The sequence below is a fragment of the Marmota marmota genome, unplaced genomic scaffold (assembly GCF_001458135.2).
Source record: "Marmota marmota marmota unplaced genomic scaffold, marMar, whole genome shotgun sequence".
Classification (NCBI taxonomy): domain Eukaryota; kingdom Metazoa; phylum Chordata; class Mammalia; order Rodentia; family Sciuridae; genus Marmota; species Marmota marmota.
In genome coordinates this window covers 13780833-13795070 of record NW_026000168.1, presented here as the reverse complement: position 1 = coordinate 13795070, position 14238 = coordinate 13780833, and the positions used below count along the sequence as shown (strand labels likewise).

At 44.2% G+C, this 14238-nt stretch overlaps 1 protein-coding gene across 6 annotated transcripts in view; it reads left to right on the top strand.

The window, feature by feature from the left end:
- The window catches only part of Srgap3 (SLIT-ROBO Rho GTPase activating protein 3), a 247907-nt gene that overhangs the window by 214867 nt on the left and 18802 nt on the right, over positions 1-14238 (top strand). For 5 of the 6 annotated variants that reach the window (XM_048787059.1, XM_048787058.1, XM_048787056.1 and 2 more), the window contains 3 exons: positions 7600-7734; positions 10453-10558; positions 10754-10981. In XM_048787059.1, coding sequence (XP_048643016.1) covers positions 7600-7734; positions 10453-10558; positions 10754-10981 — 469 coding nt within the window. Of the gene's footprint in view, positions 1-7599; positions 7735-10452; positions 10559-10753; positions 10982-14238 lie in introns of those variants that run through there. The other variant, XR_007341984.1, reaches the window with a different exon arrangement.

Sequence of the window (14238 nt, the reverse complement as noted above, 5' to 3'; positions counted from 1 at the left end):
GAGGGTTGCTCATCCTGTACAATTGCTTGTGGCTGACTTTCTTTTTGAAAAAAGAGCCTTTTAAGTCTGTAAAGGAAGCTTTGTTTTAGAAAAGTTGAAAGAACATAGATAATACTGAGTGACTTTTAAAATAGTCCAATTCTTCATTTTAATAGTGTTTTTGGCAAGCTGTGCATTGAGAGGAAGAGACCACTCTTCCTTCACCCCCAACTTACTTGCCACTTTGATTAGCCAAGGATATAAATGCTTATTAGAGGTGTGCCATTACATGCCTGTAATTTCAGCGATTCAGGAAGCTAAGGCAGGAGGATCACAGGGTCAAGGCCAGCCTCAGCAACCTAGTGAGACCGGGTTTCAAAATAAAAAATAAAAATTGCTAAGGATGTGGTTCAGTGGTAAAACAATGTAGTGTTCAATCCCTAGTATCAAAAACCAAAAACTAAAAACACACATACAAAAAAAAGAAAGAAATAGAAAGAAGGAAAGAAAGGAAGGAAGGATGGGGGAGGGAGAGAGGGAGTGAGAAGGAAGGAAGGAAGGAAGGAAGGAAGGAAGGAAGGAAGGAAGGAAGAAATGATGTGGACACCAAGACAGGATACCTGTAATTTTTTTTTGGGGGGGTGGGTGGGTATATCCTCCATTGGCCTCAGAATCCCTGATGAGGCAGGTGGTTAGAGATATTGTCCACAGAAAGGAAGGACTTACCTATGCCTTTGGCTATGCTGTGCTTGTCTTGTTGTTTTGGGGGAACAGGAAGCACTAGCAAGTTCAAATCTTCATCGCCAGGGAGGATGAGGAGTTCCCCAGAATTAATACACAGGTATCCCAGACAGTGTCTCTGCCTCCAGTTTTCTAACATTTTAGAGAGACCCAAAGTCCATTTCCATAATCTGTCTCATCTCAATGCTGATTTACTGCCTTATTCTCCAAATGGTTCTGATACTGATTTTGGTCTGAGGACCCTGATCCCAAATCCATTTCCTAGCAACACATCACATCCCAATGGACGAGAGAGCACATTCTCACCCATTCTTTCATGTAAGCCTCTAACAGTCTTGGGAGGTGGATGGTTTACCTCTGTTATTATGCTTGGAGCAGGCCTCTCCCTGAGGTCCCACCTATAGAATTCTCTCTGTTGCCTCACTTTCCCTGAAGGAGCTGCCTCTCAAGCAACTTCCCTGCATCCCAGTCCTCTCAACTGCATGCTAAGATTGTCCAGCTGGAGTGGAGGAAGCATCCTGCAGCTTCACACCCTGCCTACCCCACACACAGGACTTTTGCAGCCCTATGCGCTCTGGCTTGGAACCAGGTGTCAAGAATGTGATTTGGCTGAAGTAGTGCCCAGTGGCCTCTGAGGGGCCAGGGGACCTTTAGCTCTGGAGTCCACACCAGGATCATGGGTGCATAGGACAGAGAGCCCAGAACCATCCTGTCCCAGGCTCTCTAGGGCGTTTATTCAGGCACTCGACATGGACTCCACTGTGTGAGGTAACAGACTAAAGTCAGGAAATGCAATACGAACCAATGGGTACTACTAGAGGGGGAGCCAGTTTAACAAACAGCACGATCGGTGCATTGCTGGGGTAAACACTAGGCAGCATAAGAGCCCCTTACCTGACTTGGATGAACAGAGGAGGAATAGCAAAGCCAGGGAAGGCTTCTCTTGGAGGAAAAGCCTAAGCTGAGGCCTAAGGAGAAGGAGCCAGGGGAAGCAAGGGCTTTCCAAGCCAAGGCAAAGGCCGTAAAGCAAGAAGCATCTATTGTTCATCATTGCCCTTCATCTCTCAATGTCACATGATGGCCCATTCTAGAGTTCTGTCTCTTCATTTCCCCAAACTCCGTAGCACCCCTGCTCTCCTGGGTTCATGGTAAATGAACAAAACTATGGTCTGGAACTCTGACTGGTCCTATGCTCCTGGGCCCATCTCATTACCCAGAATTCCTTATTGCTCTGCCCCAGATCTCTTGTGTGAACTCCCTGCCCCTTGCCTCCAGCTGGCAGGCGCCTCATCCTTGCATTTTCCTGCTTCTCCATACCCTGTAGGTAACCTTGTTGAAACAGACAGCCCTAGCCTCTCCCCAGCCCCACAGGGCTGCTTTCTTCCCTTCTCCAATGTGATTGTCTAAGGTCAGCACCTCCTGTCACTTGCTTGGGTGCTTCTGTAGGGGTGATGTGTAATTGAAAAGAATTTTCTGCTCCTAACAAGCCTTGGATCCCCTCAGGCAGAGCCCAGCTGGGCAGAGATCACCTGACCCACATCTCAGCTGCAAAAAACATTTTCTCTTTTCTCTTTGCCTCGAGTACACAATTGGCCCCTTTCCCTTTCCCCAGGATTCCAAAATGAATTTCATTCTCTCGCCAGCCTTGTTCTCTGTTCCACCTGAGGCCACAGTGAGGCATAGCTTCTAAAAGAATAGTCCCTGGTATGTCTTTTTTAGAAAAATTTATTGTTGGCTTTTCTGGACTGCCCAGTGCCCCAATTTCTCACTTATTCTTTTCTGTTTCTTGATACTTGCCATTAAGTGCCCTGGGTCTGGCTTCTTACCTGGGCAATCCCAGGGATATTCTCCCACCTTCCCTCAGACTAGTGTTATTTCCTCTTCCTGGCTCACTCCAGGTGGCCTATGCCCTGGACCAAGAGCCTTCTGGGAAGAAGGGCCAGAAATAATGGTGTGTGTATACACAAATGTGTGTGTGTGTGCATGTATATTTAAAACCACTGTTAATCATGCTTAGCAGTGGGAGCTAACAGGTAATATGGAGAAAAAAAAATCCATGTGATTTTTGAATCCTAAGACCACAACCTGAAAATAGAGCACATTTTCACATTTCTCAGGCTGCTGCAGAGAGGGAGAGGGAACCGAGGAGGTGGGGTTTGTACTCCCTCCCTACAACTTCAGGCAACAGCTTTGTTCTGTATATTGGGATTTCATAGGAACTCTTTTTTTCTTGAGGGAAAAAATAAAATAAAATCTGGGCTGGGGCTGTAGTTCAGTGGTAGAGTGCTTGCCTAGCCTGTGTGAGGCCCTGGGTTCAATCCTCGCACCACATAAAAATAAATAAATAAATAGAATAAAGGTATTATAAAAAAATTCTTAAAATTAAAAGGCAAAATTCTATTGTAAAGGAAGGAGAGTAGGAGAGTGGGTGGAGGCGTGTGTATACACAGGCAGCATGCAGACGAGCAGAGAGAGAGATTTGAAAATCACACTTAAAAGAAAGAATGTCTCCCAGGCATGAAACCTGGGACTGCTGGTGTCTGCTCTGCCTACATGAGTTTAGGCACATTGCTTCGCCTGACTGGGCTTCTCTCTCTCTCAGGAGAGAAGGATGTTGAAACCAACCCTCCCTTGGGGCCTTGCGGTGCTGATGTTTCAGACATCACTTGCCTGAATGTGCTTCTTACTTGAAAAGGTCCTTGTGCATATAGGCAAATATTTTTTTTAATTTTTTTAATGTTTATTTTTCAAGTATCGGCGGACACAACATCTTTGTTTGTATGTGGTGCATGAGGATCGAACCCGGGCCGCATGCATGCCAGGCAAGCGCGCTACCACTTGAGACACATCCCCAGCCCCGGCAAATATTTTTTAATGTGTTCTTTTTTTCCTTTCCCATGAGGAAGTCTTGTGGGGGACAAATTCTTATCTCCTCTGAGAGGTTAATCTATAGAACATCAGCATCTGAGCTGCCACACATGGTTGTTCAGGCTGGGCACTGCACAGGGATGCCAGCCAAGAGGGCAGGTCAGAGTGGAACTCTGGCTTCTGCCCTATAAACCACAAGCCCGGTACAGGAAGGAAGGGACCCTTTCTCTAATTTGCACTGAAGTATGTTGGAATCGGCAGAGACCCTGCTAGTGACACACATTCACTTCTGACAGAGGCAGAATGAAGAGATTCAAGTATGAGCTGCCAATTCTTCCCTCCATTGCCAGACTTAAGGTACTGTGGGCTGCTTAGGAGAAGAAGGGAGAAGCCCGTTTTGCAAACATCCCTCAACACTTTCATGAAGGCATTAGATTGCTCTTGGCTTTTTCTTATCTCTCCCATGGAAATTCCCAGTGATCAACCAGCTCAACAGCCCTGGATTAAAATGAACAGTGCTTCTCCCTAGATGAACAATTGGCAAAAATTCTTGAGATTGACAGGATGCCATGGGCAGGGCTATGGAAAATAGTACTCTCAAGGTGATGTTGCTGGTAACAGGATAAAGTGGTGTAGCCCCAGTGAAGAAGAATTTGGCTGTATACTTTAAACCATTTCTAAATAACTTATAATACCCAATGCAGTGTTCATGCCCTATTATTAGTTATTAGACTGTACTGTTTGCAGTTAAGCCTGCATATGTTTAGTATATAAGCATTTTTTTTCTTTGGAAAAATATTCCATCCTCTGTTGGTTGAATCCATGAATGTGGATCATGCAAATATGGAGGGCCAACTGTACATGTGTTTGCTTATTTATGTTTCCAGAAATAAAGTAGAACAAACTAGAAACTAACAAAAATGGTTAAGTATGAAGTATAGATGGAGAAGGATAAAAGAAGATCATGTCTCAGAGCAATTTTCAATCTGGTTTTAACTCTTGGACTCTGTTACTCCTTGGTGTTTTCAAAAGTGTAATTTTTTTTTTGGTACTGGGGATTGAACTCAGGGGCACTTGCCCACTGAGCAGCATCTCCAGCCCTATTTTGTATTTTATTTAGAGACAGGGTCTCACTGAGTTGCTTAGTGCCTCATTTTTGCTGAAACCTGCTTTGAACTTACAATCCTCCTGTCTCAGCCTCCCAACCACTGGGATTACAGGCATGCGTCACCATGCCTAGCTTTAAAACTGTAAATTTTTAAAAAAGGATTTCTAAAAAAAAATTAGCCCCTATAATTGAATACAAATAGAAATAATTTAACTGTATCAAATTGGTAATCACAGAAAGTAACTTTCAAACATGATCTGTGAACATACATTTTTAGCATACACTTTAACATACATTTTAACTCTATTGAGTTACCTACCATATGTTCACCATTTTTTAAAGTCTACATTTCAATGATTTCTAGTATATTTACTGATTGTGCAGTCACCATTGTAATGCAGAATTCTTTCACTATCTTAAACAGGAACCTCGTACTCACATATGGTCACTCCTATATCCCACACCCTGCCCCAGGCCTTGGCAACCACTAAGCTATTTTTTGTCTTCTGACTATACATCTTCAGTGGGATACATTCCAAGAACAACAACCAAAAAAAAAAGGGGGGGGGGGGACTAAAACTAAATAAAAATAAAAGCAGAGTCCTAGAAATAAATCTTAAATTGTACACAGTAGGTTTATCGTTAATAGTAATATTGCTATTAAAACTCTGATAGTATTTTATGCATATTGTAGGATAAAACAGAAAAATATATTATCAATATTATTCAGAACCAAGATTTTCACCACAAAATTAGATATACAGATGCTTCACAATTTACAATGGGAGTATATCCTGATAAACACATCATAAATTGAAAATACCATAGGATTGGAAAAGCATTGAATGAATCTAACCTACTAAACACCATGGCTCAGCCCAGCCTAATTTAAATGTGCTCAGAACACTGACGTTAGCCTAGAATTGGGCAAAGTCATCTCACACAAAAGCCTATTTTATAAAATGTTAAATATCCAATGTCATTTATCAAAGACTAAAGGTGAAACCACATTGGTCTGGATATCTTACACCATCAAAAAGTCAAAAAATTGTCCCTTGGGCTGGGGATGTGGCATGCGCGGGGCGCTGGGTTCAATCCTCAACACCACATAAAAATAAAAAAATAAAGGTATTGTGTCCACCTAAAAAAAAAAAAAACCTAAAAAATAAATATTAAAAATATTGTCCCCTCAACCAATTGTAAGCTGGCAACTGTCTATATGAATACAAAATAAATGAAGTAAAGAAAACCTTGTGTCTTAAATATAGTTATGATACATCAGTATGAACTCATGAAAAAAAAATGTGCATTTAAGTTTTATTCACTGGAAAGGCCAGGAAGCTCTTTATGTTACCATTCTCTACAAATAACAGAGGGCTCCTTGGAAAAACCTTTAATTCCAGATATGGGTCAAGGAAAGTAAAAGGGCTTTTTTTTATTTTTTTTGTCCAGAAAGCAAAGAACTGCTCAGTGAGGATCACATTAAAAGGACATAACAAAGGATTCCCCAGCCAAATGTAGGACAATTTAAGCAATCCCAAAGAACAATAATGGTAATAAATTATAACACATTGAATTTAAATGACATAAAATGTCTCTAAAGATGCTGACAAATAAGGGGAAGAGGGAACACAGGGAAAGCTCTTTCCAAAAGAATCCCAGCTAATAGCTACAGGAGAAATGACGATATGAAAAATCACCACTTTGCAATCCCCAGTGTAACAGTTTGGGTACAAATCATCATTGGATGCCCAAACCACTGATGCAATGTGTTGGGCACAGTGAAGAGCAGGCAGTCTCAGGGTGTCAGGATACTTAGAGTATCATTTCATAAATCACTTATTTATTATAAAGGGGAAAATAGCTTCACAATGTAGAAATCTGGAGGCCACCACCATAACCCAGCCATCACAGAGCCTCACCAGGAGCAGGACAGCCTGACGTATGCGTCACCTGATGGGATGTAGGGAAGTGTCCACCATGTCGCTCCTGCAATGCTTGTTTTGTTCTGTTTTTTACACATTCGGTATTCTTGCCGAAGATACTTAACCTGAACCTGATCACGAGGAAGCAATCAGACAAATCCAGAGTATGACTCTATTCTGCAAGACAGCTGGCCTGCACTTTTTTAAAAGTATTTTTTAGTTGTAAATAGACACAATATCTTTATTTATTTATTTTTATGTGGTGCTGAGGATCGAACCCAGGGCCTCACTCATGTGAGGCAAGACCTCTGCCACTGAGCTCCAACCCCAGCCCCTGGCCTGCACTCTTCATAAAAGAGTCAGCACTTAAAAAGACCAACTAACAAACTAAAATATTAAGTCTGTTTTCCATTTCAAGGGCCAAGGGAGCATAGCCAGCAAAGGAATTGGGTGAACATTGATTAGATCTTAGGTTTTTGAAAAATATCTGTAAAAGATGCGATGGGACAATTGGGGAAGTTTGAAGGTGGGCCAGGTGTGAGATGTTATTTTGGAATGATGGTTTATTTTCTTAGGAGTAATAACATTATTGTTGTTATGTGCAAATATCCTGGTTCTCGGGAGAAATGTGTTGAAGTACTTGGCAGTGACCTGTCATGATGTCTATGGAGTACTCTCCAACAGTTGAGCAGCAATAAATATAAACAGGAAAAGAGAGAAAGCAAATATAGCAGGAGGAGAATAAGTGAAGGGCAATGGGTGTTCCTTATTTTATTTTCCAACTTTTCTATAGATTTCAATATTTTCAAATGGGAAGTTGCAGGGAAAACTTTGAACTTGAGGGTGGTGTCATATATTGGGGAGGTGTGTCCCTTCTGCCTTCCTTCTGGTTCAGGCTGGTCCAGATCACCTCTTTTGCCATCTACATGTTCTGTGCCTCCTTACCAACCTGAAATATTGTCTCCTTTTTCCACCCAGGTGAAGACCCCCTTGTGGACGATCAAAATGAGCGAGATATCAATTCAGTCGCTGGTGTTTTAAAACTGTATTTCCGAGGACTGGAAAATCCACTCTTTCCTAAGGAAAGGTTTCAAGATTTGATATCTACTATTAGTAAGTATTTCCCAGGTTGAACGATCACTTCCTGGACAAATCTTAATTGCTGTTACACTTTGGGCTCATCACTATGGTAGGCATAGAAGAGGAATATTGTGAAAGAAGAAGTGTGGCCATGGTCCTTAGAGAACCTGGCAGGTGGAGACAACAGAGTGTTTACAACGAGAAGGAGTACAGAAGGAACTCAGAGGAGAAGCCCAAGGGGGCTTGGATTCACAGGTCAGACCTCAGAGAGCAGCGTTAGCAAGTCTTCCCGAAGGAGTGGACACAGGGAACCCTGGGAAGATTTGGGGACACAACCATTGGAATCAGCAGGAAGGTGTCCAGCCTGTGTGTGATGTGATAGACTGGAAAAGGAAGACAGAACAAAAAGGGGAAGACCTTGAATGCTTGCAAGGGTTCCAGGGCTTTTTGCCTTGGGTAATGGGGAGCCAGGGAAGGTTGGTGGTCAGGTCAGCAACATGATGAACAAGGAAAATGGTGAAACTAAGGTGACTGGGGGTCCCTCTTACGTTGTTAATTGTGAGCATCTTTCTCTATGAGCCCCATGCCATGTACTCATCCAGTGTTTCCAGAACCCCCCCATTCCAGTTCCTGAGCAGACAAGAACATTGACTTCCAGCTCGTGCCATGACATTGCCTGACCTGAATCACTCCACGAGAGTCCCTTTCAGTTCCTTCCTAAGTCCTGTGACCACATCAAGGAAAAAACCTCACATTGACTTCCAGCTTCTATTCTAAACAGGGAGAGCCAGGTTTCTGTATCAGAAAGTTTGTAGACAACAATGTCTACTTATAATTTAGTAACATTGCTTTGCTTTAATGTACAATAGTCCCCCCTTCTGTGGTTTTTGAGTTACCTATAGTCAACTGCAGTCAGAATATATTAAATGGAAAATTCCAGAAATAGTTCATAACTTAAAAATAATTTTTTGGAGTAATTTGTTATTATTATTCTATTTTTATTAAATTATCATTGATTTCTTCCTGTACCTAATTTAAATAAATGTGTTTAAGAAAAAACATTGTTGCTAGGCACAGTGGCACATGCCTATAATCCCAGCAACTCAGAAGGTTAAGGCAGGAGGGTCTCAAGTTCAAGGACAGCATCCGAAACTTAGTGAGACCCTGCCTCAAAATAAAAAAATAAAAAAGACCGGGGCTGTATCTCAGTGATAGAGCACCCTGGATTCAGTCCCCAGTACCAAATGCTTGTACTGGGGACTGTGTGTGTGTGTGCGCACACACACACACACACACACACGCACACACAACCAATATTAATAAATAATAGTAGAGGTGGTACTCGGGCAGGGATGACTGAAGTTAAGGACAGAGGCATCTGAAGTGAGCAGCATTGGAACTGATTTGTGTATAGGAGATTCTGATTCAGAATTTGGGCAGCTTGGGCAAGGCTTCCTGGAGCAGGCTTGGAAGGTAAGCTATAGGGATCACCATGTGTACGAAGGCTCAACGGTGGCAACTTCTGTTTTGAAAGGGTGATGTGATAGATAAAACCACCTGGCACAGGATTACTCATGGGGCCACTGTTGGAATTTATGGCAGAGAAATTTCTTGTGCGACTCACAATTCAGGACACTTGGAACCCAGGCCCTTAGATACCAAGTGCCAGCGCTACTGTTCAGTCGCTGTAGCAGCCCCACAGGAGGCCCTATAGATATGTAAGCACCCCTCATTTGAGAAGCATAGTTCTCCGTCATCTCCAGGCACTTTGGGAAGAGCTGGCAGCTGGAGATGATAGCTGTGGCTCTGGTGTGAGGGCCTTGGATGCAGAGGAGAAATGAGAAAAGCTGTGGGTTAGAAGGAATTCCCTGATGGAATAAGAAGGCTGGACAGGGGCTGCATGAGAAAAATGTTACCTGAAAAAGAAACTGACATCATGCTGCACATCAGCCACATAAACTTAGGAGCTCTGAGAGCTCACTTTTCTTAGCACCAGCTTTCCATGTCCACAAGGCACTTGTGTCCTCTTACCAAGTCCAACTGGCTGCTCCAGCCCCTGGCCTGACTAATAAAAGTACCAGTGCCGGTCTCTCCAGAGGGCACTGGAGAGATGAGATTACAAGCATCTTCCAAGTTCCTGGCCAATAGGTAGCTTGAGAGATGGTTATTTTCCCCACCCTTTTTTACCTGAGCAGCTACTATGTGCCAGTCCTGTGCTGCAGTTGGTGAATGTGAGGAGTTTAATAAACACGATCCCTGTATGTGTTCATCAGGAGTTGCAGGTGACAGTAACTCAAACTGACCTAAGCCATAAAAGAGAATGTATTCATTGATGTACCTGGAAAGTTCAGACCCAGGTGAACTCAGAACCTCAGCTGGTATCAGCAGAAAGCAGTCCCTCCTCTGTCTCTGTGCCAGCCACATTCTCAGGCAGGATCTTGCTTCCCAGCAGCCCCTACCTGCTCCAGATTTCCCTCTTCCCTGGACCAAGGACACCTTTCTATAGGTTTCTCCAGCCCAAAGTCCTGAAGACCAACTCTGATTGGTTCTGGGTGGGACACACCACCCACCTCTCCCTGAGACCTGGGGATGGGACACACTGATGGGCCAGGCTGGGCTTACATGTGGATCCACCAACTGTGAGCAGAGCCGCTGCCCCGACCCACTGACCCACTGGGGCTGATGACAGAGGGGAGACGTGAAAATGTGTTCAGGGTGAAGAGCACCCTGAAAAGCCCCTTTATGTTACAGAACTGGAGAACCCAGCAGAGAGGGTGCACCAGATCCAACAGATCCTCATTACCCTCCCCCGCGTGGTCATCGTGGTCATGAGATACCTCTTCGCTTTCCTCAACCAGTGAGTGCCTGACCAAGGGGCCCTTCTTTGGCTGGCCTCCATTGGGAGGGGGCGGCCTGAGGCGTTTGCAGGTACTTTTGTTTTTAAAGCAGAACATGGAGCCTCCTGGGTTTAAGTAGAGCCTACCCCCAAAGAAAGAAGCCCAGAGGGAGGATTCGCCTATCCCAGATGACTCCTGCCACCTCCTCTCTCCAGCCTCTCCCAGTACAGTGACGAGAACATGATGGACCCCTACAACCTGGCCATCTGCTTCGGGCCCACCCTCATGCACATCCCTGATGGGCAGGACCCTGTGTCCTGCCAGGCCCATGTCAACGAAGTCATCAAAACCATCATCGTCCATCATGAAGCCATCTTCCCTAGTCCCCGGGAGCTAGAGGGACCTGTGTATGAAAAATGCATGGCTGGAGGGGAAGAATATTGGTAAGATGCTATTCCTCCTAACAGTAATATTGTCATCCTTGTTGTTGAACAGTAAGAAACCCTTCCGTTTTCTTACTGTGTTGAGCTTATACTTCCATATACATTTTCTCATTTGAGCTTTGAACCCCTCTTATATGAGACTAGGTTCACCAGTCAAGATTCTAATGGTTACAAGGGACAGAACTGAAACCAGCATAAGCCAAACGTGAATTTATGGGATTGCTTAACTAAGAAGTCTGGGAATGTATCTTCAGGAGTGGCTGGATCTGGGGACTGAACTCTGGTCATGAGGACTTTGTCCTGCAGTCTCCATCCCTTGGCTCTAGTTTCTTCTGTATTGATTTTATTCTCAGACCATCTCTCCCTTGATGGTACCAAGAAGGCAGCCAGAAACTCCAGCTTTAAATCCATTCTCTGAGCACCCTCAATAGAAAAAGAACTTCTTTCCTTGTGTTCCCACATAAGCTCAAGAATTGTTTCTGTGCTGACATTTGGTCTGGTGATGTGTGATTATGGTTACATTGGCAAGGAGAGGTGTTGCTGTCTCTGGCAGGTGAGGCAAGGCCCCTCTCAGGAAGGAGGGACATGAGTAAGCCCTGCCTGACCACATGCACCCTTCATGCTCCCCCCCCACCAGATGTCTCTTGAAGGTCATGAGCTTGATTCTTAGAGTGTTCCACTCCAGATCAGCATCCTCTAGTCAGACCACCTTTGTGTTCCTGGGATGACACCCAGTCTTAGGAAAAATATTTTAGGCCATTTTCAGAATCAGGGATGGCTGTGTTTCAGGCTAAGACCTTAAAATGTCAAGACAGGAAAACAGTTTAAAAATGCAATTAAAGGGAGACAATAGATAATGATAATGTCCAGTGTATTTCAGAAAGCTAGAGAAGACGAATGTTTTCACTATAAAAAATGATAAAGGGTCTGAGGATGTAGCTAGTGGTAGAGCATGCGCTTAACATAGGTGCAGCCCCGGGTTCCATTCCTGGCACCACACACACACTCACACACATACACACTCACACATACACACATACACACTCTCTCACACTCACACAATCATGCTCACACACCCACACTCACACACTCACACACTAACACACACACTCACATTTGCACACACTCATATACACACACACAGGTACATATTTAAGGGGCTGGATTTACCCTGGTTTAAACATTACACAAAGCATACATGTATGGAAACATCACACGGTACCCCATAAATATGTACAGTTGTTATGTTTTCATGCATCAATTGAAGTCTGTAAATTTCAAAAGAGAGAGGCAATACTCCATGAAAAAAAACAAGTACGACAAAGCATGAAACCCAGCACACCCAGTGAGAGCAACCAGCCAAAGAGTGACCATTATTTCTTTACTCTGGATCCAGAACAATACACAGCTGTGTATATTTAGGTCTTACCTGCACTGCTTCCAGCCAGCTGCCTTTGGGGGAGTTTGTTTTTGATTGTCACAATGTCCCTGGACTTGTGGATTGCCTTAGTTCTCTGGACATATTTGGAGAACTTCTTCAAAGGGGGCCGTATCCCAGTGCCTTTGTCCCCCACCACCACATCTCCTTGCATAGAAGTGCTCATCAGCGGTGATGTGTGATCACAGCTTTCTGACCTCCTTTGAGGCACCAGGGGGCAAGTCTGCTCTGTACCAGAAGCAGCAAATGGCTACAAAGAATGCTGTCTGCACACAGAGAAGCCTTTCACACACAGTGTTGGCCAGCATCAATCCTCTCCTTGGTGCGATATGTTGGTAGGATGCGCAGTTGTCCTGGGAAGGATCCACAGATCTTAGATGTTATCAGAGAACACATATAGTGGGCACACTTTTCTCAAACCTGTTTGCTTCCCATGCAACTGGAACCTAATTAGTTTCACCATAATTTTGGAGGAGTTTTCAAAGCCAACGAGAGAGATTTGGCTGAAGGTTTCAGCACAGTAGACATCATTCATTCATTCATTCCACAGATAGTCCCAGGCCAGGTCCTGGTCTGGGAGGCAGGAAGAGAGCCTGAACAAGGTTTACCCTGATGTAGGGAGCTCAGATGGAAGAGGAGGAAGCAGGCAGTTCCAGAAGGAGGCCCCTGGCTCCAGTCGAAGGCAGTTCTAAAAGGCTTCCTGGAGGTGGTGAAGACTGAGCTGAGACAGCAGAGTAAACTGAGCCAGCCCAGTGAGGAGTGGGCAAAGAAAGATCTAGGCCTACAGCATTCAATAAAATGAGAAAAATGTGTCAAGGGAATGGTGAGGGACAGTTCCACAGGGCAGGTAGAGCCAGGTTATAGAAACTCTTGAAGCCACTGTACGGAGTCTGGACCTTACTAGATGACAATAGAGAATTTTTCATAATAAAGCCCACACCCTTTAAATGACATTGCAAATGTCACCTCCTCTAAGAACTCTCCCCTGACTATGTTAGTCCCCACTGTTTTTCTTGTCTCTGCTCATTTCTTTTCCACATGACATATTGCAACTTGTAACTGTCTTATTGATTGGCCTGTTTACTTGGACTTTTTTCTTGTCCCTCTCCATAGAAGGTAAGCAATGAGGTCAGGGACCCTATCCATCTTCCCTCTCTTTACATCCTTCCCATATGGCGTAGTGTCATCTATTAGAACTCAGTGGCTCAGTAAAAACACTGGGTGTGTGAATGATCCCTGGCCTCAAAGAACTTAGAGTCTAGCAAAGGGTAGCACCTGTGACTCATACCAGTACCTGAATGACTGGATTGGACCAACCTCAGTCTCTCGGCCACCAGGCTCATCATGGTGACCAGCCTAAATCGATCTGGGCTTTTGCCCACAGAATCATGAGGCAGCCCTTGTTGGCTTCGCTCCACCTCACAGATGTGTCACCTCATCTGTAAGAAGGGAATCAGACTGGATGAAAGGACACATGGTACTTCTGAGGTCTTTTCTGTTCTGATTTGTGGCACTTCTGATGATAAATTCTGGGGTAACTGCCCTCTGGACCTTACAGAACACATAGGCATTGTCAATCCATTTTCTGCTGCTGGAACAGAATGCCTGAGGCTGGGTAATTCCTAGTAACAGAAATTTATATGGCACACAGTTCTAGAAACTAGGAAGTCCAAGAGCATGGCGTCAGCATCTGTCAAGGGCCTTCCTTCTATGTCATCCCATGGTGGAAGGCAGAAGGCAAAAGGCACAAGAGTGAGCAAGCGCACAAGAGATGTTCAGGTCAGACTCAATTGTCAAACAGTTCTTGTGAGTTCTAATC